The following is a 27,715-nucleotide window of genomic DNA, read 5'->3' on the forward strand; positions in this document are numbered from 1 at the left end:
TAGGGTTTTATGAATGTTAAACACATTGAGGTTTTATTATTGACAGGTTACAAGGGGATTTCCTCAAACTTACCCAAAAGATTACATAATGATTTTAAAAAATGTATAAGGCCATGTGTCTACAGCTATTCAAGTGAAGTATCAACATAACTTTCAAAATCTGCTAGCGAGGATAAAGAAATGCATGTGAAAACCAAATCAGAGTTCACTCAAAATCTTGAAGGCTACAATTAAAAGTAGAATAATTCATTATATAATTGCTGCAATTAACACATGGGTTGATTGAATGACAGCCTAATTGTTCATAATTTTTTCATTTATTTGAACAAATATGGACAGGTAAGCCATAGGATGGAAAAAAAAAAAAGTGAAGCCCCAAAGCAGTTCCCTTAATAATTTACATTCCATTTTCACTGATCAATAAAATCAGGGTCTTATGCCATCTATGTTCCACACTGAAATATGTTGAAAACACAAGTCACACAAACACGCACCATCTGTTGAAATGAAAATGTAAGATGTGCCACATTTTGAACATGAACATTTAAAACAACACTTCATAGACGAGCCAGGTCAATCAGTACCATAGTCTCTATGCTAACCATGCTGCCGGAGACAGCTCCACGGGCCCTCATTACTGCCGATGGCTCAGGGGGCCCCCATTGTCAAGCATGTTCACAGCCACCTCTTCATTTTTGTCTCTAAAGGAACAAGATACATGTCATTGACATGGCAAATCAATGTTGAGTAGCAAAATACCATATCATATCTATTACCTGGGGTGTGTTCAGTTCGCTTCAACTTTTGCTATGTTGAGTGATGGTGCATACTGAACAGCACGTTTCTCCAAAACGATGTGCAATCTTCAACAACCTTTGCTCCCGTTGGGTGGGTGTGGTGTATGTGGCCTGACCAATATGGGTGTGACCATTTGAAATATCAAAACTCGCGCAGCACACCATAAGTAATAGCGGTCTGGGTCATCATAATCACTACGTTTTTCAATTGGTCGTTAAGTACATTGTAGTTTCCATTGAATTCAGCCTTGCACACCGTTCGGTCAAATATTGTTCTCTACTATACCTATTGGCAGGACCTCCATTCTGATTGATACCGTTGTTCAGAGCACTCATCTCAGTCTCTTCATCTCTGCAGCAAAACATGCAGCAGTAATCACTCAATATATCTTACATCTGATTATGATTAAAACCATGAATATTATACATACTGGTTTCTACTGGCACCCTGCTTCTTTTGTCTGTAGGGAGACAGATGCAGTGTTTTAACTTGTAACAGAGAGAATAAAATATTATTCTAAAAGACAGTGAATATTTTATGAAAGTTCTAGTATGAATATCTGTGCGTGACTAAGAACAACTTTAACAGAACATACCTGATCAAATAGACTGCAACAACTACACCAATAAAGCCTGACAGAGAAAAGTGCCAATTAATCAAAAACATTACTTTCAAAGACTTAATACTGTGAGTAATGCAAGCTCTAAATGGTGCTAAACTGCACCTGGAACTATAGATGAAGCAATAATGTCAACATGGAACTGAGTAAGTATCAGGTGAATATAATGTGGAAGATATTCTAAAGAAACTAATATCTCACCTCGTAACAGGCAATCAAGACCGGGAAATAAACAGAAGAATACAGGAGACCATGGCAAGAGCAGCAGCAGATACAGCAGCATCAAAGCTTAGCCCTCAAGCAATCATTGATATTAGTTATGCCTGCAAGACCCGCTTCACAAAATATACAAATTCATGTTTATAAGACATATTCTGTAGAAGTACTTTAGCAATACAAGTAAAGGATTAACTACAGCCATACCAGCGGCGACAGGAAAAGCAGTAGCAGAGCCATCTAATATTAATAATAATGCATTTAATGTGCATAGTGCTTTTCATTAGAGTCCTTCTCAAGGCTCTACTTAAGCAAAGAAAAATGCAAATGTGCTTGATGCACAAAAAAACAACTGTTTTTAGATTAGGATTAGACCTATGAGAAAAGGTCTGTAGAAGTGGGTTTTAAAGGCCCATTTTAAACACTTGGATTGGTGGAGCAGCGCTCAGAGGGTAAGGGAGAGCATTCCATTGGCAAGAAACAAGGGAGCAAAAGGCTTGTTCCCACCCCCCTCCCCCAAAAAGCACATTTAAGATGTAGTACAGGATAGGATTGATAGGAGGGGCCCTTTTCGATGAAATTTACCAATAACTAAAATGACAATGACTCCGACAAACAATGAACCTATGGGAACAGAAAATCACAAACTGTTTAATTGCACAAACATGGCAGTTTTACAAAGGTCATTCTGTCTATTGGATCTTACCATTTTCAGGTGGTGGGGAGGTAGTCATATCAGCTGTTGAATCAAATCAAACTTTATTTGTCACATGCACCGAATACAACAAGTGTAGACCTTACCGTGAAATGTTTACTTACAAGTCCTTAAACAGTGCAGTTCAAGTAGAGTTAAGAAAATATTTACCAAATAAACGAAAGTAAAAAATAATAACATAACAATAAATAGGCTATATACAGGGGGTACCGGTACCGAGTCAGTGTGCGTGGGTACATGTTAGAGGTAATTTGTACATGTAGGTAGGGGTGAAGTGACTATGCATAGGTAATAAACAGTTAGCAGCAGTATACAAAACAAAGGGGGGTTGTAAATGTAATAGTCTGATGGCCATTTGATTAATTGTTCAGCAGTCGTATGGCTATTATATAGGTCCTGGATTGCGGGAAGCTTGGCTCCAGTGATGTACTGGGCCGTACGCACCACCCTCTGTAGCGCCTTATGGTCAGATGCCGAGCAGTTGCCATACCAGGTGGTGATGCAACCAGAGCTCTCGATGATGCAGCTGTTGAACTTTCTGAGGATCTGGGGACCCATGCCAAATCTTTTCAGTCTCCTGAGGGAGGAAAGGTTTTGTCGTGCCCTCTTCATGAAGTCTTGGTGTGTTTGGACACAGAAACGCATACAAATCTTTGTATGCGTTTCTGTGTGTGGAGTAAAGGTGGTCTAGTTTTTTTCCCCCCTCTGGTTGCACATGTGACATGCTCGTAAAAATTAGGTAAAACGGATTTAAGTTTGCCTGCATTTAAAGTCCCAGGCCACTAGGCGCACCGCTTCTAGGTGAGCATTTTCTTTGTGGCTTATGGCCTTATAGAGTTGGTTGAGTGAGCTCTTAGTGCCAGCATCGGTCTGTGGTGGTATGTAGACGGCTACGAATAATATAGATGAGAACTCTCTTGGTAGATAGTGTGGTCTACAGCTTATGATAAGGCACTCTACCTCAGGCGAGCAATCCCTTGTTTTATATTAGACATCGTGCACCAGCTGTTATTGATAAAAAGACACACAACTCCACCCCTCGTCTTACCAGACGTAGCTTCTCGGTTCTGCCGATGCATTGAAAATCCCTCCAGCTCTATATTGTCCGCGTAGTCATTCAGCCACGACTCGATATTACAGTTCTTAATGTTCCGTTGGTAGGATAATTGTAGGTCATCCATTTTATTTTCCAATGATTGCATGTTAGCAAGTAGAATTGATGGCAATGGGAGTTTACTCGCTCGCCTACGGATTCGCAAAAGGCAGCCTGATCTGCGTCCTCTTTTCCTCCATCTTTTTTTCACACAAATGACATGTATCTGGACCTGTATATCTTTCTCGTCTGACTCGTTAAAGGAAAAAGCTTCTTCCAGTCCGTGAAGAGTAATCCCAGTTCTGATGTCCAGAAGTTATTCTCTTTCATAAGAGACGGAAGCAGCAGCATTATGTACAAAATAAGCTACCAACAACACAAAAATCAAACTAAATAGCACAATTGATTACGGACATGTAAAACGTCAGCCATTCTCTTCGACAACATTTTATCGCCATTTTATCCCTGAAGACAGGAGATCGAGGTTTACTAAGCTTTACTTAAGCAACAAGACACAGGGGGGGGTTGGGGAATATGGCCAATATACCCCACCTAAGGCCTGTTCTTATGCACAACTCAACATGGAGTGCCTGGATACAGACCTAAGCCGTGACATATTGGCCATATACCACAGACCCCTGAGGTGCCTTATGGCTACTATAAACTGGTTACCAATGTAATTAGATCAGTAAAAATACATGTTCTGTCATATCCGTGGAATACGGTCTGATATACCACAGCTGTCAGCCAATCGGCATTCAGGGCTCGAACTACCTAGTTAATAATTCAGAATAATACACAGTTAAAACCTAACCCTTCTGTTATAGCTCACCATTGAGAGTTGGTGCTGACAAAGTGGTGTCACCTATGTAAAGAACAAGAGAAACAATTAAATAAGATTTACAAAAACTAAACGATGAAAATGTCATATTTTAAGTTAACTCAGAAACATGTTTTTGTCTGTGTTGCATAAACAAACAGACCCTATGGACAGAGAGCTTGCCTCGAACAGTGTCCAACCTTGAGTCTTGAGCAGCCTCCAACAATGGTGGACACTCTGAAACATAATTCCAGAAATGTTAAACTTTTTTTTTTAAAACAAGGCTCACCATAGACATAGTAGAATGTGTCTTCAGTTGAAGTCAATACCTGTCTTTTCAGAGGGCACATGGTCATGATATTGTTCCATATCACACTTCTTGCCCTCTTCAATCATAAGCACAAATGTCCGACCATCATGCTGGCAAACAGTCTTGGACTTTTGGGAAATGCTTGTACAGAGTGGGATCGGTAAACCCTTCAACAGTTCATCCTCCCCACACCATATCTTAGTCACATCAGCAGCACATCCAGGAATCTTGCAGGCGATGCATGACAAACTCTGGTGATCTACAATGGCACACAGAAAGACAATGCACTTGGCATAAGAAATACCTGTTCTGTTAAATGTACAGAAAAATAAGTATGGCAAAATGTTTGATCCATTCTCACCGTTGCTTGTAAAGACACCCCCAGTGCCAGATGCCACCCCGAGCATGACTATACAAAATAAACTATCTACAGAGAAACAAAATATTAGAGGCATATCTATAGCATATGGATCACATCAGGGTTGGAGTCAATTCCATTTCAATTCAACTGAAATTCCAATTTTCCTTAATGCTTCTCCAAGAGAAAATGTGGAATCGGAATTTCAGTGTACTACCTGAATTCAAATGGACTTGACCCTGAAAATGGATCCCATGTACATATCTTACAACTTACTTGGGGACCAGCTTAACATTGTTGGTGAGAATGCCTGCAGCCATAGGAAGACTGACAGTAGCAATGAGAGAACAGTCTCTACAAAGGAAGCACTGGAATTTGCCTCTTTGTCACGTTGAGGTTTGGTTGATCGTCTGCGTTTCCTTATATTCTTCCTCTTGGGAGCCACCTTGTGTTCTTTCTCTAGGACTAGTTTTCCCTCTGTATCTTTCTCTTCAATCTCTCTCTTCACAGCCCTCTCAGCAACCAACTCCTCCCCTGACTCATAACTGTTTGTCCCCTTTCCCTCTTTCATTTCAGCTCTCATCCCATCTTCAAACTCCCCCTCAGCAGCCATCTCAGTCACCTCTACTCCAACTGGGACAAAGCAGTCTCCCTCTCTCCACCCTGCACTGACTATGTCACTCACACCCTCTGAGAAAGCATCTCTCCTTTCCTCCTTATCACAGTCACCTGAGTTCCAACTCAGCTCTTTAACAATCCCACTTGTATCCTCATCACCAGTGAATACCCTCTCTACACTTCCCTCACCTTTGCCTCCCTCAGCCAAGTTCAGGTTTATCTCTCCAGATTCATGAATATTCTCCAGGATAGCTGTTGGTGGAGCTGGCAACACCTCTCTACTGCTAGAGATGGAGGTACCAGATTCCAGTGCTGAGCTTGTTTCTGGTGGAAGGTTTGTGTCCTGTGCAGGGCTTGAAAGACACAGTAAAGAAACCATTATAATTCATATATATTTGAATCCTAATTTGGTTTGAGACATGCAGCGAGTAAATGCATGCACTCAGAATGTAGATAATGGAGCAAGTAAAATAGCCTATATCAGATTTGTGAACACTATACTGTACTGTTTTGCAGTATCAGGACATTATCATCTCAGCACATGACAACACATTCTTCAAAATATAGTAAAGACAAGCAAAAATTACTGTACAAAATAATTCAAATACTGAGCTATATTGTGTGCAAAAATACAAAATATTATTTAAAAAAAAATACAAAATATTTTATACTAATACAATTTCTCAGAGAACTAGATTTATTTGAACAAGTAATACAAATTCTCAAAACTTAGATCAATAACAAAACATCAAAGATCCACCTAGCAGTGGTGGGTTTGGCATTGAAATAAGAATCCATGAGCAGAAAATAACCCCATACCTACTGTAAAATAAGGTGGTGGATCTTTGATGTTATGGAGCTATTTTACTTCCATTGGTCCTGGGGCCATTAAGGTCAACATTTCTGCCAAAAACCTGGTTTGCCTCTGCTAAGAGGCTGAAACTTGGCCACCATTGCGTCTTCCAGCAAGACAATAACCCCAAGCACACATCAACATCCACAAAGAAGTGGTTAATTGGCCACAAACGCAACACTTCTCAATGGCCATCTCAGTCTCCGGACATGAAAACCCGTGGTTTGAATTGAAGAGGGCAGTTCATAAGCGCTGACTATTGATATGAAGGATCTGAAAGAATTCTGTATTAGAAGAATGGTCTGAGATCCCTCCCAAAGTCTTTAACGGATAAAACACTTTACAAAAAGGCTCAGTGAGGTATTGAAAACAGTGGTGTCAATAGTTTTGACCCCTACCTTTGAGAAAAAAAATATTTACTTAATATATATATTTTTTAATCGCTTTCTCTGAGCAATTGTATTAATATAAAATACAATTATTTTAAACTAAATGTAGCATACAATATAGCTCAGTATTTATATGATTTTACAGTCATTTTTGCTCATCTTTATCGAGTGTCACTGTATATGAAGGCTTACCAGTTTTTTCTGCATTCAGTTTCTTCATAGACCGCCACCGCCATAGCTGACCCACCTACTTGAGATGATACAAATAGACATCAAATTCCATTCATGATCCTTCTCTCCAGCCATTAGCAAAAACATAAAATGTACATGTTTGTCAAATATTCATCTTTTTTAAATAGAAAAAGACCCTACACATTTACAACAGCTTTCATTAACGAGTCATACTATTTAGACTATAAATGTCCATTGGAATGTGACTTGAAAAATAGTGTTAGGATACTCAGAAAATAATATCAAAGTTTGGTGTTTCAAATATTTTGATGCCATAACTTCCCTTAGTGAATCGCTGGCATTGCAGTGCAATCTGCTGAGAGCTGAGATCCTGCAATTATACTACTTCTGGTTACATCTAGGCCTGGGGACAATCTCAATTGGATTACCTCGATTCCTCGCCTCTTTTTGAAAAATGTCAAAAGTACTCAAGAAGAGGAGGCGAGGAGATGAAACGTGGAAACAAATGCACTTGAATTAAATGAGATGGGTGGAATCCCAAAACACATGTAAAGCGGTAAAACATCTATTTAACTAGTTGTGCAAGACATTTTATAGATAAAAGGACAAGTAGCGGTATCATTTTTAAATGTGTGCAAGTTTTCTATGCTGAGAAAACAGCTGATTCAAAGGTGGTGTGGCAGATTTCAAAACTCTTCAGCAGTAGGGTCGGCCTACACCCGAGTATCCTCCACCAGAGGCGGCAATCAAATAGTAGAGAAAACTCCCCTGTTCACCTATTGGGCCGTCAAAGTTTTCACCATCATTGCAAAGCCCTAGTTATTTTTTTGCTTTGACTAAGTCATTTCTGAAGATGATTTACTTCATGTGATCAGCGATTCATTTATGCAGGTCCCTCATTTTAAGGTCAACCCTGTTATGTGAACTGAACAATTGATTTAATATGGTGAAACTTTTCCTATTTAAATTTATATTTTTTTAAGAAACATTGAACATCTAAGAGGTCAACCGATTATGATTTTTCAACGCCGATACCGATTATTGGAGGACCAGAAAGGGTGATACCGATTAAATCGGCCGATTGTTATTTATAATAATGACAATAACAACAACACTGAATGAACACTTATTTTAACATAATACATAAATAAAAATCAATTTTTCCTCAAATAAATAATGAAACATGTTCAATTTGGTTTAAATAAATGCAAAAACAAGTGTTGGGAGAAGAAAGTAAAAGTGCAATATGTGCCATGTAAGAAAGCTAACGTTTAAGTTCCTTGCTCAGAACATGAGAACATATGAAAGCTGGTGGTTCCTTTTAAGTTGTAGTTATTATAGGATTCTCTCTCTATACCATTTGTATTTCATATACCTTTGACAATTGGATGTTTATATGGATGTTGGATGATATTGGATGGTTATAGGCATTTTAGTATTGCCAGTGTAACGGTATAGGTTCCGTCCCCCTCCTCGCCCCTACCTGGGCTTGAACCAGGAACACATCATCAGCCACCCTCGAAGCATCGTTATCCATCACTCCACAAAAGCCGAGGCCCTTGCAGAGTAAGGGGAACAACTACTTCAAGGTCTCAGAGCGAGTGACGTCACCGATTGAAACGCTATCAGCGCGCACCCCGCTAACTAGCTAGCCATTTCACATCGGTTACATCAGCCTAATCTCGGGAGTTGATAGGCTTGAAGTCATAAACAGCTCTTTACTTGAAGCACAGCGAAGAGCTGCTGGCAAACGCACAAAAGTGCTGTTTGAATGAATGTGTAAGAGCCTGCTGGTGCCTACCATCGCTCAATGAGACTGCTCTATCAAATCATAGACTTTATTATAACACACAGAAGTACGAGCCTTAGGTCATTAATATGGTCAAATCCAGAAATTATGATTTAGAAAACGTTTATTCTTTCAGTGAAATACAGAACCGTTCCGTATTTTATTTAACGGTGGCATCCACAAGTCTAAATATTCCTGTTCCATTGCATAACCTTCAATGTTATGTCATAATTACGTAAAATTCTGGCAAAGTAGTTCGCAACGAGCCAGGTGGCCCAAACTGTTGCATTTTCCCTGACTCTGCGTGCAACGAACACAAGAGAATTGACCATTTCCCCAGTTTAATGTTGCCTGCTAACCTGGATTTCTTTTAACTGAATATGCAGGTTAAAAAATATATACTTCTGTGTATTGATTTTAAGAAAGGCATCGATGTTTATGGTTAGGTATATTCATGCAACAGTTGCGCTTTTTTCGCAAATGCGCTTTTGTTAAATCATCCCCGTTTGGCGAAGTTGGCCGTCTTTGTTATGAAGAAATAGTCTTCACACAGCCAGGCGGCCCAAACTGCTGCATATAACCTGACTCTGTTGCACAGAATGCAAGAGAAGTGACACAATTTCCCTAGTTAAAAGAAATTAATGTTAGCAGGCAATATTAACTAAATATGCAGGTTTAAAAATATATACTTGTGTATTGATTTTAAGAAAGGCGTTGATGTTTATGGTTAGGTACACATTGGTGCAACGGCAGTGCCTTTTTCACAAATGCGCTCGTTAAATCACCCGTTTGGCAAAATAGGCTATGATCCAATGATAAATTAACAGGCACGATTATATGCAACGCAGGATGAGCTAGAAAAACTAGTAATATCAACCATGTGTAGTTGATCACTAGTTATGTTAAGATTTATTGTTTTTTATAAGATACATTTAATGCTAGCTAGCACCTTCCCTTGGCTCCTTGCTGCACTCGCATAACAGGTAGTCAGCCTGCCACGCAGTCTCCTCATGGAGTGCAATGTTATCGGCCATGATCAGTGTCCAAAAATGCTGATTTCCGATTGTTATGAAAACTTGAAAATCGGCCCTGATTAAATCGGCCATTCCGATTAATCAGTCGACCTCTACCTCTAAATCATAGTGTAAAAGCAGGTGAGCCGGTTCTACTCTTTTTGGCAATTTTCTGATGTTTTGTAGTGGAAAACTGAGCGGATCGAGCATAACACATTTACCTGGTTATCCATACAGTGCATTCGGAAAGTATTCAGACCCCTTCCCTTTTTCCACATTTTGTTTTACGGTGGAAATCTGTCCTTTGGTCTAATGTTGAGATTTCTGGTTCCAACCGCTGTGTCTTTGTGAGAAGCAGAGTAGGTGAACGGATGATCTCTGCATGTGTGGTTTCCACCATGAAACATGGAGGTGTGATGGTGTGGGGGTGCTTTGCTCGTGACACTGTCTGTGATTTATTTAGAATTCAAGGCACACTTAACCAGCGCAGCTACCACAGCATTCTGCAGCACTACGCCATCCCATCTGGTTTGCGCTTAGTGTGACTGTCATTTGTTTTTCAACAGGACAATGACCCAACACACCCCCAGGCTGTGTAAGGGCTATTTGAACAAGAAGGAGAGTGATGGTGCAACATCAGGTGACCTGGCCTCCACAAATCACCCAACCTCAACCCAATTTAGATGATTTTGGATGAGTTGGACCAGAGTGAAGGAAAAACAGCCAACAAGTGCTCAGCATATGTGGGAACTCCTTCAAGACTGTTGGAAAAACATTCCTCATGAAGCTGGTTGAGAGAATGCAAGAGTGTGCAAAGCTGTCAAGGCAAAGGGTGGCTACATTGAAGAATCTCTCAAATACATTTGGATTTGTTTAACACTTTTTTGGTTACTACATGTCTACATATGTAATAATTTGTCTTCACTATTATTCTACAATGTAGAAAATAGTAAAAATAAAGAAACCCTAACCTTGAATGAGTAGGTGTCCAAACTTTTGACTGGTACTGTATATCTCCACATATCCCCAAAACAAATTATTCATTATTTAAGCTCATGGAGGTAAGCAATCCCATTGAGGATTTCCAATCACCTCCAAAATACATTTAGCATCCACAAATGTATCTAAAAGTAAACAGATTTCCTGCTCAAAATCTTGAAATAAGTATTTGTGTCTCACCCTGATCCGTTTCACCTGTCTTTGTGATTGTCTCCACCCCCTCCAGGTGTCGCTTATTTTCCCCAGTGTATTTATCCCTGTGTTTCCTGTCTCTCTGTGCCAGTTCGTTGATATACACCACTAGTGGTGTTGTCTGATCTAACCAGGACATGCTTCCCCTTCAAGTAGGGCAGGAACTGTTGTAGTGCCAGTCAAACCACCCTGAGCTCCAGCACATTGATGCGCTTTCCACTCCATGGGGGGCTCCTGCCACCGCTCGCTGCCATGCTTCTCAACACTGGTCCCCAACCTGCTAGTGAGGCATCAGTGCACACATGCTCCCTGCGGTGGACTCTTTTCAGTATCACTCCCTCGAACAGGAAGGCGTGAGAGTGCCATTTCAGAGTCCTCACACATGCATTAGTCACCGGTAGCTGACGATGTCTGTGTCATCGCTGGTGTAGATGGTGAGATTTGAACCATCAGTGGCCTGAGGTGAGGAAGGACCAGTGGAATCCACAGAGAAGCCAACTTGAGTATGCCGAGTATCTTCTGGCACTCTAATACGGACACGGCTCATCCAAGCAGGAAACGGTCTAGGTAGGTCTGTATCTTCTCCAATCTCACCTGAGGGAGACGTGCTCTCAGAAAATGTGAATAAATCAACATCCCCAGGAAGACCATCTATGAGGGAGTCAGGTTGTTCTTCACCCTGTTTAGGGTGAGGCCCAGGTCTTGAATGTCATTCACAATTATCCTTGGGTCTGCTGTAGCTTACTCTCTTGATTGAGCACACACCAGCCAGTCAGTCATCCAGGTAGGTCAGCACTAGAATACCCTGGGACGTGATAGGCGCTTGGACTACGTCCATGTACTTTGTGAATGTACGTGGCGCCAGTGAGAGGCCGAACGGGAGGACTTTGAATTCGTAAGCCAGAGGTACTTCCAGTGATCTCGATGAACAGGAACGTGGAAGTACGCATTCTTCAGGTCGAGCTCGAGACTGCCTGCAACACCTGCGCTGGTGAGAGCATCTTGAACTTGAGCTCCTTTAAACATTTGTTGAGGTCAGGATCATCTGAAAGTTGGAACTATGAAATACGTTGAGTAGAACCCACTTCCCCATTCTAGTGGCTCTACCTTCCTGATTGGTCTTGCTCCTGAGCAAGGATGCAATCTCCAACCAGAGCGCCTCTTTCCTCACCCCATCTGCCACTCTAGGTGACGCAGATGCTCCTGTAGGTCGTCGGTATCAGAATTGGAGTTGGAGCAACCCCCCCAGAACTGTGCCCAGAACCCAGAGAGAATCCTTGCCTCTCCCAGTTTGCCGTTTGGGCCAGGAAAAGACGGCAGAGGCCAGGGCCCATGCGTTTCAGCAGTGTGCCGCTGCTTGTAAGGGTGGTCACGACTAGAGGTTGACTGATTAACCTCACTAGGGCAGGGGGCATTATTTTCACCTCCGGATGAAAAGCATGCCCAAAGTAAACTGCCTGTTACTCAGGTCCAGAAGCTAGGATATGCATATAATTGGTAGATTTGGATAGAACACACTAAAGTTTCTGAAGCTGTTAAAATAATGTCTGTGTGTATAACAGAACTGATATGGCAGGCAGAAACCTGAGAAGAATCCATCCAGGAAGTGGGATTTTATTTATGTTTGTAGTTTTTCATTGACTGCCTATACAGTATCCCATGACTTAGGACTCAAATTGCACTTCCTATGGCTTCCACTAGATGTCAACAGTCTTAACAAATTGTTTCAGGCTTGTATTCTGAAAAATGAGGGAGTAAGACCACTGAGTAAGTGGATAGTCCCCAGACCCGTTTTCTGAGCGAGACCGAGAGGACATCTTTCTTGTATATTGACAAAGCTATTGTCCGGTTGAAATATTATCGATTATTATGACTAAAAACAACCTGAGGACTGATTAAAAACATTGTTTGACATGTTTCTACAAACTTTATGGATACTATTTGGATTTTTCGTCTGCCGTCTGCGTGTTGCCTGGATAACTGAACAAAACTCGCCAACAATATAAAGAGGGACTTGATCGAACAAACAAACATTTATTGTGAAACTGGGAGTCTTGGGAGTGCAACCATATGAAGATCAAAGGTAAGTGATTCATTTTATCACTATTTCTGACTTTTGTAACTCCAATACTTGGCTGGTAACTGTTTGTAAATGTTGTGTGCTGGGGGCTGTCCTCAGATAATAACATGGTATGCTTTCGCTGTAAAGCCTTTTTGAAATCTGACACCGCGGTTGGATTATCAAGAAGTTCATCTTTAAGCCGATGTATAACACTTGTATGCTTTATGAATTTTTATTATGAGTATTTATGTTTTTGAATTTGGTGCTCTGCAATTTCACCGGATGTTAGCCAGGTAGGAGGGTAGCGTCCCACATACCCACCATAATTTGCAAATAAATTCATTAAAAATCCTACAATGTGATTTTTCTGTATTTTCTTCTAATTTTGTCTGTAACAGTTGAAGTGCACCTATGATGAAAATTACATGCCTAATTTTTTTAAGTGGGAGAACTTGCACAATTGGTGGCTGACTAAATACTTGTTTTGCACCACTGTATAAATCATTTCACATTCCTTATATTAAGCAAACCACACTGGACAATTAGTTTTTTTTACAGATAGCCAGGGGCACACGCAAACACAATTTACAAATTAAGACATCCTGCTTTTGCTTCGATCACACCGACAGTGTCGTTGCATTTTGGTACACCGGCATTACATTAATTTCCAATGAAACGCTGCGTTTGCCTTTCAGCATTGTGGATTGGATTTATCGAACGTATGCGTCAAACTTTATGATTAGACGGCTTGACAGAAATAGTAGCAGAAATTGAATACATATTCAGATTATGCTGTGTACTATTTCGCATAAAAACACTGTCGGTGTATTCGAAACGTAATTTTCTCATCGATTAAAATGTATATCCACAGCTAGAAGTTTAGCACACTTTACCCGTTGACAAAGTCTCAAAAATTGTGTTGTTTAGGAGTGCAAGGGTGCATTGAACAAATTGTCTGTCGACATTTATAAAATAGTACCGGCATTTCCTGATTCCAACAGCCCACTCGTAACTTTATGGATCAGGTAATTAATTAATCCGCATGAAATGGTTGGATGGAAACATTTACTACCTTTTCTTCTAGCTGTTTTTTAGCGACAAGATAGTTAGTTGAATGGACACGGACTCTAGCAGGCAATTGTTGCCCTAAGACAAACTTTCTAAACGTCGACAAAAAAAATGCTTTATCACTGGACAAGTTAATGGAAACATAGTTACGGTTAACTATTTACACTTACCTTATTTTTGGTAATCACAAATAACGATGCAATACCCGCTGCAGGAAAAGTCAACTAGTACGTTCGTTTGAAGTGTAAGGTGGAGAAAATTCAGTGTTGCCAACTAATTTCGAATGTAACACGGAACCCAAACCGACTGCGCGCGTGTGCGCTATCGTGCATACATTTATTTTGCCCCCACACCAAACGTCATCACAACACGCAGGTTAAAATATCAAAACAAACTCTGAACCAATTACATTAATTTGGGGACAGGTCGAAAAGCATTAAACATGTATGGCAATTCAGCTAGTTAGCTTGCTAGCTAACGTTAATTTGTCCTATTTAGCTAACTTGCTGTTGCTTGCCAATTTGTCCTGGGATATAAACATTAAACTGTTATTTTACCTGAAATGCACAAGAACCTCTACTCCGACAATTAATCCACACATAAAACGGCCAACCGAATAGTTTCTAATCATCTCTCCTCCTTCCAGGCCTTTTCATCGTTTAATTTATATGGTGATCGCATCTAGAGGCAGGTTGATTTGTTGCTAAATGACGTTGCGATGTCATTGCGATAACGTCATGAAAACTGCGTCATTACGTAGAATACACATAAAATATTAATATTAAAAAATATTATTTGACATTTGTTCAGGTACATACACACTCTTTTCTGTACAATTTTGATTGATGTTGTAAGTAAGTTCTGTTCAAGATCAAACATTCGTGACCAACTATATTCATTGGGTTTGGCTAGTCGAACCCGTACTACTGCTGCTGCAGTCAGCCAACAGTGATTTGCAATTTACTGTGCACAGCTGAGCGCCTGCTGCTGACGTCACTCACAACGCACTTTTGCAGCCAGGCCCGTGTTGTGACAGAGAATCTTTTTTTGTGTCATTTAGAGGGAAAATGCGTGCATTTTAGCGTTTGAGTCACTTTTCAAAAGTTGCTAAAAATTCCAAATACATTTTTAAAACTAGGTAAATTTGTTGTCAGGTGCTGTTTGAAAACAATAGTTGCCAGGGTCGTCTGAAAAGTTGCTAAATCTAGCAACAAAATTGCTAAATTGGCATCACTGGGAGAAATACTGTAGGTACGTGCACTACGATACCAATATTTTAGAAAGGAGGGGTTTGAGTGTCTGGTATCTATTGACAACCCTAACAATCCATGCAAGAATCGAACAGCGTATTTTCCTAAAAATCCAATCTTTATCCTTAAGTGAAAAATTACATTAAACAAACACCTCTCATCAACACAAATACACTTTACTTAACTGACTGAAAACTCAGATAAATATATTTGTATGGTCTCTGAATTCAGGAGAGCAGACCCTGCTTTAATTGCTCAGGTGGATCGGTCCTATCGCCTTGCCTCCCTGTCCATAGGCCTACAACCTTACATCTCTGGACCTCGATCTGTGGGATGAATCTCATCAGTCCATAAGCAAGTTACTGTAATTAGCTCTCAAGTTGTAGATTTCTTTTTTTTAAAGGTACTATCTGCAAGTTCAATGTCCTGTGACAAGTGTTAGCCTGACACTTTGAGGGGACTGAGGGTAGTGAGGCGGTATGGGCATCTGCAGATGTACCTGCCAAATAAGAGGGGGAACATGAGCACTCATTGGACTAGAATGGAATTGGCATACAGGTTCTTATTTCTGTATGTGTGTTATTTGTTTCTGGTTGATTGGGTTTGTATTTCCTCTCATTGCCACAAGAGACAAATAACTTGGTGTTGCGCCTTTGAGGGGGTAGGACCAATGCATGCCAGTCCCTGGTACTACAAAAAGGTTGAGGAACACTGCTTTAAGGGGTTGTGAAGGGCTTGATGAGCCCGAGGTCCATGGCCTTGACCAGGCAGGTGCGTGCCACATCGATTACAATCTGCCTCTTGGGGTTGTCCATTGCTTTGCCAATCACTGTCAGGATCTCCAGGATCTCGCTCTCCATCAGCTTCTTGGCCAGCTCGTTGTCGTCCGAGTTCAGCATGTTGTACACGATCACAAGGCCTCTGTGCTGAATCTGGGGCTGATCATGGAGAATCAGCCTCTGAAGGATCTCCATCCACTGCAGCGTCTGTGGATAGAACCGAGAAAAGATTGATCAGTCAGTCAAATGATTACTTTACATTTGACAAGTGATGTGGATGAGGCCTCATAATTATGACACATATTGATTTGGTAATATATATTTTGTTCAAAATATTAGGAACACCTGCTCTTTCCATGACAGACTGACAAGATGAATGCTATGATCCCTTATTGATGTCACTTGTTAAATCCACTTCAATCAGTGTAGATGAAGGGAAGGAGACAGTTATTGATTATGTAATATATAACTATATTCACTGTTGAGATTCAACACTAATTCGGTAATATCAAGACGATTCAGTGTTTTGCTTGATTGGCACAGTTCAATTAAATTAGGGTCCTTGGGTCACCCCAAAGTGAGTGGTGAATGCAACCAGACAGACGTACCACCAGGGTCATCTTGGTGCACAGCTTCTTCTGGGCAGCGGTGAGCATGGCCAGGCCCCCGGCTGCAGCTCTCTGGAGCTTTTCATTGTCCTCAACACACATCAGCACCAGCAGCTTCAGTCTATCATTCCCATCCTCCAGGTACCGATCCTGCACCTGGAATACACACATTTTTTAAATTGTTTTATTTTACCTTTATTTAACCAGGCAAGTCAGTTAAGAACACATTCTTATTTTCAATGACAGCCTGGGAACAGTGGGTTAACTGCCTGTTCAGGGCCAGAACGACAGATTTGTACCTTGTCAGCTCGGGGGTTTGAACTCGCAACCTTCCGGTTACTAGTCCAACGCTCTAACCACTAGTCCAACGCTCTAACCACTAGGCTACGCTGCCACTAGGCTACAGTGATGACGTTACACTGGTTGACAAGTTTATCACACACACAATGTGATGACATTGTTCCCAAAGAGTGATGGGGTTCCCTCTTACCTCTTTGCACGTCACCAGGTTGCACATGCACTCTGTGGCTGCCTGTCTGATATGGTCATGGTCTTCAAACATGTACTGCTCAATCTCAGGGAGAGCCTTCTCTTTCAGGATCTTCACCCTAGTGCCACAGAGGATGGGAAGAAAGAGTTAATAAATCAGGCAACCATCTCATCTCCTCCACTCAAAATGGTTTGGCAGCAACAGTGAAAAAATCTAAATATACTCTGGAAAGTCCCCAGAGCATATATTAGCCCATAGCTGTTTACTGTTTAGTGCCATATGAATACACACACTTATCCTCTCACATCTCAATATGACCTTATATTGATTGTTGAATTGTGTAATTAATCCAAAATAGTTGTTGGGTTATACATACATACATACATACATACTGTGGTGTGGTTGGTAAACTAACAGACCCTCACCTCAGTTTGTCGTTGAGACCAGCCAAATTGGTGAGACTCAGAAGTGCCTCGTAGTTCTGCACCCCATCTCTTTCAGGATGCAATAGGCTGACCAGAGGACGCACCACCTCATAGATCTGCCAGAGAGATATGACAAGGCATTTTTTATTTAACCTTTATTTAACCAGGTAGGCTAGTTGAGAACAAGTTCTCATTTACAACTGCGACCTGGCCAAGATAAAGCAAAGCAGTGTGACACAGACAACAACACAGAGTTACACGTGGAATAAACAATAAACAAGCCAATGACAGTAGAAAAAAAGTCTATATACAGTGTGTGCAAAAGGCTTGAGGAGGTAGGCAATAAATAGGCCATAGGAGCGAATAATTACAAATGAGCAGATTAGCACTGGAGTGATAAATGAGCAGATGATGTGCAAGTAGAGATACTGGTGTGCAAAAGAGCAGAAAAGTCAATAAAAACCGTATGGGGATGAGGTAGGTAGATTGGGTGGGCTATTTAGAGATGGACTATGTATAGCTGCAGCGATCGATTAGCTGATGTTTAAAGTTGGTGAGGGAAATAAATCTCCAACTTCAGCGATTTTTGCAATTCGTTCCAGTCACTGGCAGCAGAGAACTGGAAGGAAAGGCGGCCAAACAAGGTATTGGCTTTGGGGATGATCAGTGAGATATACCTGCTGGAACGTGTGCTACGGGTGGGTGTTGTTATCGTGACCAACGAACTGAGAAGGCGGAGCTTTACCTAGCATAGATTTATAGATGACCTGGAGCCAGTGGCCTGGAGCCAAATATGCTGCGAGGGCCAGCCGACTAGAGCATACAGGTCGCAGTGGTGGGTGGTATAAGGTGATTTGGTAACAAAATGGATGGCACTGTGATAGCAAACTGGATGCAGTCTGAGTAGAGTATTGGAAGCTATTTTGTAGATGACGTCGCCGAAGTCGAGGATTGGTAGGATAGTCAGTTTTACTAGGGTCAGTTTGGCGGCGTGAGTGAAGGAGGCTTTGTTGCAAAATAGAAAGCCGATTCTAGATTTGATTTTTGATTGGAGATGTTTAATATGAGTCTGGAAGGAGAGTTTACAGTCTAACCAGACACCTAAGTATTTATAGTTGTCCACATATTCTAGGTCGGAACCGTCCAGGGTGGTGGTGCTAGTCAGGTGGGCGGGTGCGGGCAACGGACGGTTGAATAGCATGCATTTAGTTTTACTAGCGATTAAGAGCAGTTGGAGGCCACGGAAGGAGTGTTGTATGTCATTGAAGCTCGTTTGGAGGTTAGTTAGCACAGTGTCCAAGGAAGGGCCAAAAGTATACAGAATGGTGTCGTCTGGGATTGGAAATGGTCAGTGATCGGTTTATTAACTTGGCTTTTGAACACTTTAGATAGGCAGGGCAGGATGGATATAGGTCTGTAACAGTTTGGGTCTAGAGTGTCACCCCCTTTGAAGAGGGGGATGACCGCGGCAGCTTTCCAATCTTTATGGATCTCGGACGTTACGAAAGAGAGGTTGAACAGGCTGGTAATAGGCGTTGCAACAATGGCAGCGGATAGTTTTAGAAAGAGAGGGTCCAGATTGTCTAGCCCAGCTGATTTGTACGGGTCCAGGTTTTGCAGCTCTTTCAGAACATCTGCTATCTGGATTTCTGTGAAGGAGAAGCTGGGAGGCTTGGGTGAGTAGCTGCGGGGGGGGAGCTGTTGGCCGGGGTTGGAGTAGCCAGGAGGAAGGCATGGCCAGCCGTTGAGAAATGCTTATTGAAATCTTCGATTATCATGGATTTATTGGTGACCGTATTACCTAGCCTCAGTGCAGTGGGCAGCTGGGAGGAGGTGCTCTTGTTCTCCATGGACTTTACAGTGTCCCAAAACTTTTGAAGATGCACATTTCTGCTTGAAAAAGCTGGCATTTGCTTTCCTGACTGACTGTGTGTATTCAAATCAAATCAAATTTTTATTTGTCACATACACATGGTTAGCAGATGTTAATGCGAGTGTAGCGAAATGCTTGTGCTTCTAGTTCCGACAATGCAGTAATAAACAACGAGTAATTTAACTAACAATTCCAAAACTACTACCTTATACACACAAGTGTAAAGGGATAAAGAATATGTACATAAAGATATATGAATGAGTGATGGTACAGAGCGGCATAGGCAAGATGCAATAGATGGTATCGAGTACAGTATATACATATGAGATGAGTATGTAAACAAAGTGGCATAGTTTAAAGAGGCTAGTGATACATGTATTACATAAAGACGCAGTAGATGATAGAGTACAGTATATACAAATACATATGAGATAAATAATGTAGGGTATGTAAACATTATTTTAAGGAGCATTGTTTAAAGTGGCTAGTGATATATTTTACATCAATTCCCATCATTAAAGTGGCTGGAGTTGAGTCAGTGTGTTGGCAGCAGCCACTCAATGTTAGTGGTGGCTGTTTAACAGTCTGATGGCCTTGAGATAGAAGCTGTTTTTCAGTCTCTCGGTCCCAGCTTTGATGCACCTGTACTGACCTCGCCTTCTGGATGATAGCGGGGTGAACAGGCAGTGGCTCGGGTGGTTGTTGTCCTTGATGATCTTTATGGCCTTCCTGTGACATCGGGTGGTGTAGGTGTCCTGGAGGGCAGGTAGTTTGCACCCTGTGATACGTTGTGCAGACCTCATTACCCTCTGGAGAGCCTTACGGTTGTGGGCGGAGCAGTTGCCGTACCAGGCGGTGATACAGCCCGACAGGATGCTCTTGATTATGCATCTGTAGAAGTTTGTGAGTGCTTTTGGTGACAAGCCGAATTTCTTCAGCCTCCTGAGGTTGAAGAGGCGCTGCTGCGCCTTCTTCACGATGCTGTCTGTGTGGGTGGACCAATACAGTTTGTCTGTGATGTGTACGCCGAGGAACTTAAAACTTACTACCCTCTACACTACTGTTCCATCGATGTGGATAGGGGGGTGTTCCCTCTGCTGTTTCCTGAAGTCCACAATCATCTCCTTAGTTTTGTTGACGTTGAGTGTGAGGTTATTTTCCTGACACCACACTCCGAGGGCCCTCACCTCCTCCCTGTAGGCCGTCTCGTCATTGTTGGTAATCAAGCCTACCACTATTGTGTTGTCCGCAAACTTGATCATTGAGTTGGAGGCGTGCGTGGCCACGCAGTCATGGGTGAACAGGGAGTACAGGAGAGGGCTCAGAACGCACCCTTGTGGGGCCCCAGTGTTGAGGATCAGCGGGGTGGAGATGTTGTTACCGACCCTCACCACCTGGGGGCAGCCCGTCAGGAAGTCCAGTACCCAGTTGCACAGGGCGGGGTCGAGACCCAGGGTCTCGAGCTTGATGACGAGTTTGGAGGGTACTATGGTGTTAAATGCTGAGCTGTAGTCGATGAACAGCATTCTCACATAGGTATTCCTCTTGTCCAGATGCGTTAGGGCAGTGTGCAGTGTGGTTGAGATTGCATCGTCTGTGGACCTATTTGGGCAGTAAGCAAATTGGAGTGGGTCTAAGGTGTCAGGTAGGGTGGAGGTGATATGGTCTTTGACTAGTCTCTCAAAGCACTTCATGATGACGGAAGTGAGTGCTACGGGGCGGTAGTCGTTTAGCTCAGTTACCTTAGCTTTCTTGGGAACAGAACAGGAACAATGGTGGCCCTCTTGAAGCATGTGGGAACAGCAGACTGGGATAGGGATTGATTGAATATGTCCGTAAACACACCAGCCAGCTGGTCTGCGCATGCTCTGGGGGAGCGGCTGGGGATGCTGTCTGGGCCTGCAGCCCTGCGAGGGTTAACACGTTTAAATGTTTTACTCACCTCGGCTGCAGTGAAGGAGAGTCCGCATTTTTTGGTTGCGGGCCATGTCAGTGGCACTGTATTGTCCTCAAAGCGGGCAAAAAAGTTATTTAGTCTGCCTGGGAGCAAGACATCCTGGTCTGTGACTGGGCTGGTTTTCTTTTTGTAATCCGTGATTGACTGTAGACCCTGCCACATACCTCTTGTGTCTGAGCCGTTGAATTGCGATTCTACTTTGTCTCTATACTGACGCTTAGCTTGTTTGATTGCCTTACGGAGGGAATAGCTACACTGTTTGTATTCGGTCATGTTTCCGGTCACCTTGCCCTGATTAAAAGCAGTGGTTCGCTTTCAGTTTCACGCGAATGCTGCCATCAATCCACGGTTTCTGGTTTGGGAATGTTTTAATCGTTGCTATGGGAACGACATCTTCAACGCACGTTCTAATGAACTCGCTCACCGAATCAGCGTATTCGTCAATGTTGTTGTTTGACGCAATACGAAACATATCCCTGAACAGTTGCATATCGCGGGGACTATTCGATGCGAATGCAGTCCGCCACAGGATGTTTTTGTGCTGGTCAAGGGCAGTCAGGTCTGGAGTGAACCAAGGGCTTTATCTGTTCTTAGTTCTGCATTTTTTGAACGGGGCATGCTTATCTAAGATGGCGAGGAAATTACTTTTAAAGAATGACCAGGCATCCTCGACTGACGGGATGAGGTCAATATCCTTCCAGGATACCCGGGCCAGGTCGATTAGAAAGGCCGGCTCGCAGAAGTGTTTTAGGGAGTGTTTGACAGTGATGAGGGGTGGTCGTTTGACCGCAGACCCATAGCGGATACAGGCAATGAGGCAGTGATCGCTGAGATCCTGATTGAAAACAGCGGAGGTGTATTTGGAGGGCAAGTTGCTCAGGATAATGTCTATGGGGGTGCCCATGTTTACAGATTTAGGGTTGTACCTGGTGGGTTCCTTGATGATTTGTGTGAGATTTAGGGCATCTAGCTTAGATTGTAGGACTGCCGGGGTGTTACGCATATCCCAGTTTAGGTCACCTAACAGAACGAACTCTAAAGCTAGGCATGATGAGGGAGGGAGGGTAAAAGAGAGGAACCCGAAAGAGAGTGACATAGTAAGAAAGGATATGAAGGACAGAGAAAGAAGAATAAAGTTGAGTTGAAAAAGTATGAGTTTTACTGAATGCAAGACAACTAAAATACATACACGTAACAGGAAGTGGTCAGACAGGTTCTTACCCTCTCTCCAGGGAATGCGATCTCTGGGTTGGAGACAGCAGCGATCTTGGCCAGGGCATGTGCAGCCCTTACTTTCCCTATAGCTGATCCCTCCAGAGCCAGTGGGATCAGAGCCTGGTGATCACACAGTAAGAGATCAGAGGTTCAGACACAGACCCACACACACTTCAACTTTTACTGTGACATTACAACGTATTCTAGCCCAGGGGTAGGCAACCCTGTTCCTGAATGCTGCAGGTATTGCAGGATATTGTCCCAACTAGGCACCATGCCAGACCAACTGACCTCATTTATCAGTTCAGTGATTGACTAAATTCAACACACCTGGTCTTCCAGCTTGGTTATATCAAAAACATGAAGTGCCTGCTGCACTCCAGGACTGCCTACCCCTGCTCTAGCCTGCATGCGCCTATGGTTGGCCAGACACTACTTGACTGATCCATGCTCAAACCACTGTTTAGTTTTAACTATGACACCTCATAGTTGTTTTGAAAAGATAACATTTTCTCTATAAGAGTCAGAAAACTACTGGTTAAATAAAGGTAATAAATCAAATGTAAATTTAGACTGTGTTATAGATTATACTAGAATGTAAAATATTGTTATGTCTGTCACTCACCTTGCCCCCTCCATGGGCGCAAATAGTGCCACGGTCTTTGGGATCATCTGCCAAGGCAAGGAACACCCTGGAAATCAAAGCAAATAACAATTATTTCAATCTCATTTGTTCTGCAGTATTGCTAATTGCATGTACTGACTGGATAAATATGAGTATTTTATTAGGATCCCCATTATCTGTTGCTGAAGCAGCAGCTACTCTTCCTGGGGTGCACACAAAACATGACATAATACAGAACATTAATAGACAAGAACAGCTCAAGGACGGAACTACACACATTTAAAATAAGAACAATAGAACCAAAAAAGGTCCTGCTGACACAACACAGAGAAACCCATTGCTCTAAGCCTACATACAAATACATGAATTATTACATTTCCAATCTCATATATTCCATTCACATTCAGTTGTATCTATCAGTTACACGCATACATACATCAGTACATATGCATATACACTGAGTATACAAAACATAAAGAATACCAGCTCTTTCCATGACATAGACTGACCAGGTGAATCCAGGTGAAAGCTATGATCCCTTATTGATGTTACTTATTAAATCCACTTCAATCAGTGTAGATGAAGGAGAGGAGACGAGTTAAAGAACGATTTTTAAGCCTTGAGACAATTGAGACATGGATTGTGTATGTGTTCCATCCGGAGGGAGAATGGGCAAGACAAATGATTTAAGTGCCTTGAACTGGGTATGGTAGTAGGTGCCAGGCGCACCAGTTTGTGTCAAGAACTGCAACACTGCTGGGTTTTTCACGCTCAACAGTTTCCTGTGTGTATCAAGAATGGTTCACCACCCAAAGGACATCCAGCCAACTTGACACAACTGTGGGAAGCATTGGAGTGAACATGGGCCAGCATCCCTGTGAAACGCTTTGAGGCTATTCTGAGGGCAAAAGGAAATGCAACTCAATATTAGGAAGTTGTTCCTAATGTTTGGTATACTCAGTTTATAAGAATGTCTGTGACATAGCTAAATGCTCGAGCCTAGTACAGTTCCAGGTTGCTCACCTTGCCAGCATCTCTTTGGTCTGGTCAGTCAGGAGAACGTTGTCAGCTTTCACCATGACAGTGAGAGCTGAGATGACCCCTCCCTTTAGCATCCTCTTCACTCTCTTCTGGATGAAATCTTTCTTGTCCTAAGGGCAGAGAAGTGTGTGTATTGTCAGCTCCTCCCTCAGATAATATACAGTACCTAGGGCCTCACAATAAAAAATAACTTTTCTTACAGTAGAGAGCAGCATAGTCACATTTATATATACTTTATGCTAGTTAAGTTAACAGTGCTTATTCTGTCCTGACATAAGGATGACTTGTTGTACAGTTCTGCCCACCAGACAGACAGAGGGAGGCCTGTGTCTTTCTCTTATCTTACCTTGGGGTGCTGCTCAGGGACGTGCTGCTTAGAAAACTTGGCCAGCTGAACCAGCTCAGGCATGATGTCTTTCTTCTCATAGCTGTTGGTGCAGTTGACCAGGGTACAGGCCACAGCATACAGGATGGTCTTATCTTTAGACTGTGTCACAGGGAAACAGGGAATAGTGAAGTTTAATCCTCTCCTCCAGGTCGCATATGTAATGCCACTATGCTCATGTTATGTGCTATGAGTGGTGTCTATCCTCTGTCTTCAATAATACAGTACCTACCTTGGCCAGGTCAAACATGGCTTTCATGGCAGGATCGTCCTCAACAAAGTCATCTTTTACATCAGCGTCTTGGGTTAAGTAGGCCAAACCTTCTATAGCCCACTTCCTGGTCCTCGTGTCCATGGCAGAGTTACACAACCACCTGACACACACAGGAAGAGTGTTACCAGGCAACAGGGCTAACAGGAAATGGTCCGCCATCTTGGGATTATGATCATGGGAAGCTATTTCAAAATCACTCCGAGGGAATATAATGAACATAAGGTTACAGCTCTGTACACAATCTATTACTCCTGATATTGTTAGTCCATAATACTTTTGAAAAAAGAGCCTGTGATGGACTGTCTATCTACTAATACTTCAATGAGCATTAACACCAAAAAGTTACACAACAGCTACAGTTGCAAGAAAAAGTATGTGAACCCTTTGGAATTACCTGGATTTCTGCATAAATTGGTCATAAAATTTGATCTGATCTTCATCTAAGTCACAACAATAGAGAAACACAGGGTGCTTAATCAATTAATAACACACATGTTATTGTATTTTGTTTGTCTATATTGAATACATAATTTAAACATTCACAGTGTAGGTTGGAAAAATTATGTGAACCCCGAGGCTAATGACTTCTCCAAAAGCTAATTGGAGTCAGGAGTCAGCTAACCTGGAGTCCAATCAATGAGACGAGATTGGAGATGGTTAGAGCTGCCCTGCCCTATAAAAAACACTCACAACAGTTTAGTTTGCTATTCAGAAGAAGCATTGCCTGATGTGAACCATGCCTTGAACAAAAGAGATCGCAGAAGACTTAATAAGATTAGGAATGGTTGACTTGCATAAAGCTGGAAAGGGTTACAAAACTATCTCTAAAAGCCTTGATGTTCATCAGTCCACAGTAAGAAGAATGGTCTATAAATGGAAAACATTCAGCACTGTTGCTATTCTCCCTATGAGTGGCCGACCTGCAAAGATGACTGCCAGAGCACAGCGCAGAATGATCAATGAGGTTAAGAAGAATCCTAGAGTGTCAGTTAAAGATTTACAGAAATCTCTGGAATATGCTAACATCTCTGACGGGTCTACGATACGTAAAACACGATACAAGAATGGTGTTCATGGGAAGACACCACAGAAGAAGCCACTGCTGTCCAAAAAAAACATTGCTGCACGTCTGAAGTTCGCAAAAGAGCACCTGTATGTTCCAGAACACTACTGGCAAAATATTCTGTCGACAGATTAAACTGAAGTTGAGTTGTTTGGAAAGAACACACAACACTATGTGTGGAGAAAAAGGCACAGCACACCAACATCAACCTCATCCCAACTGTAAAGTATGGTGGAGGGAGCATCATGGTTTGGGGCTGCTTTGCTGCCTCAGGACCTTGACAGCTTGCTATCAATGACGGAAAAATAAATTCACAAGTTTATCAAGACATTTTGCAGGAGAATGTTAGGCTATCTGCCCGCCAATTGAAGCTCAACAGAAGTTGAGTGATGCAACAAGACGACAACCCAAAATACAGAAGAAAATTTGCAGTCTGGAGTAGAGGTCGACTGATTAATCGGGATGGCCGATTTCAAGTTTTCATACCAATTGGTATTTTTGGACACCGATTGGCCGATTTATGATTTAAATGTTGTATTTTTTAAAACCCCTTTATTTAACTAGGCAAGTCGGTTAAAAACACATTTTTATTGTCAATGACGGCCTAGGAACAGTGGGTTAACTGCCTTGTTCAGGGGCAGAACGACAGATTTTTACCTGGTCAGCTCGGGGATTCGTTTTTGCAACCTTCTGGTTACTAGTCCAGCGCTCTAACCACCTGCCTTAGCCTGCTCCTCGTGGAGTGCAATGTGACTGACTACCTGTTACGCGAGGGCAGCAAGAAGCCAAGGTAAGTTGCTAGCTAGCATTAAATGTATCTTATAACAAACAATCAACCTTAACATAATCACTAGTTAACTACACATGGTTGATATTTCTAGCTTATCCTGCGTTGCATATAATCGATGCGGTGCCTGTTAATTTCTCATCGAATCACAGCCTACTTCGTCAAACGGGTGATGATTTAACAAGCTAATTTGTGAAAAAAGCACTGTCGTTGCACCAATGTACCTAACCATAAACATCAATGCCTTTCTTTAAAATCAATAGACAAGTATATATTTTTAAACCTGCATATTTAGTTAATATTGCCTGCTAACATGAATTTCTTATAACTAGGAAAATTGTGTCACTTCTCTTGCGTTCCGTGCAAGCAGTCCGGGTATATGCAGCAGTTTGGGCCGCCTGGCTCATTGCGAACTGTGTGAAGTACATTTATTCTTAACAAAGACCGTAATTAATTTGCCAGAATTGTACATAATTATGACATAACATTGAAGGTTGTACAATGTAACAGCAACATTTAGACATAGGGATGCCATCCGTTAGATAAAATATGGAACGGTTCCGTAATTCACTGAAAGAATAAACATTTTGTTTTCGAAATTATAGTTTCCTTATTCGACCATATTAATGACCAAAGGCTCTTATTTCTGTGTTATTATGTTATAATTAAGTCTATGATTTGATAGAGCAGTCTGACTGAGCGGTGGTAGGCAGCAGCAGGCTCGTAAGCATTCATTCAAACAGCACTTTTGTGCGTTTGCCAGCAGCTCGCTGTTTGACTTCAAGCCTATCAACTCTCGAGATTAGGCTGGTGTAACTGATGTGAAATGGCTAGCTAGT

The 27,715-nt window shown here is 42.0% G+C and overlaps 2 protein-coding genes across 17 annotated transcripts in view; both read right to left on the reverse strand.

Annotated features, from left to right (window-relative positions):
• On the reverse strand, nt 1–14,803 carry LOC118377294 (uncharacterized). 15 transcript variants are annotated; one of them, XM_052478954.1, is made up of 13 exons: nt 14,662–14,803; nt 6,982–7,036; nt 5,206–5,900; nt 4,933–4,998; nt 4,591–4,830; nt 4,445–4,498; nt 4,274–4,306; nt 2,340–2,372; nt 1,619–1,705; nt 1,394–1,430; nt 1,229–1,258; nt 1,084–1,149; nt 1–701 (listed from the first exon to the last, which is right to left on the reverse strand). In XM_052478954.1, the coding sequence occupies exons 2-13, from the start codon at nt 7,023–7,025 to the stop codon at nt 635–637; spliced, it is 1,452 nt and encodes a 483-aa protein (XP_052334914.1). In that variant the 5' UTR covers nt 7,026–7,036; nt 14,662–14,803; the 3' UTR covers nt 1–634. The 15 variants fall into 15 exon arrangements, 13 of the variants coding, with proteins under 13 accessions (XP_052334914.1, XP_052334916.1, XP_052334915.1 ...); XM_052478956.1 differs by having other exon boundaries at nt 6,982–7,039; XM_052478955.1 differs by lacking the exon at nt 14,662–14,803 and adding an exon at nt 14,275–14,419.
• Nucleotides 14,412–27,715, reverse strand: part of LOC118377292 (protein unc-45 homolog B-like) — an 18,831-nt gene continuing 5,527 nt past the window's right edge. For both annotated transcript variants that reach the window (XM_035764156.2, XM_035764155.2), the window contains exons 12-20: nt 24,985–25,126; nt 24,714–24,854; nt 24,350–24,477; nt 23,327–23,393; nt 22,708–22,821; nt 17,657–17,772; nt 17,232–17,349; nt 16,742–16,897; nt 14,412–16,340 (exon numbers count right to left, since the gene is read on the reverse strand). In XM_035764156.2, coding sequence (XP_035620049.1) covers nt 16,071–16,340; nt 16,742–16,897; nt 17,232–17,349; nt 17,657–17,772; nt 22,708–22,821; nt 23,327–23,393; nt 24,350–24,477; nt 24,714–24,854; nt 24,985–25,126 — 1,252 coding nt within the window. In that variant the 3' untranslated portion in view covers nt 14,412–16,070. The remainder of the gene's footprint in view (nt 16,341–16,741; nt 16,898–17,231; nt 17,350–17,656; nt 17,773–22,707; nt 22,822–23,326; nt 23,394–24,349; nt 24,478–24,713; nt 24,855–24,984; nt 25,127–27,715) is intronic.

Source organism: Oncorhynchus keta, chromosome 25 (genome assembly GCF_023373465.1).
Source record: "Oncorhynchus keta strain PuntledgeMale-10-30-2019 chromosome 25, Oket_V2, whole genome shotgun sequence".
NCBI classification, from domain to species: Eukaryota; Metazoa; Chordata; class Actinopteri; order Salmoniformes; family Salmonidae; genus Oncorhynchus; species Oncorhynchus keta.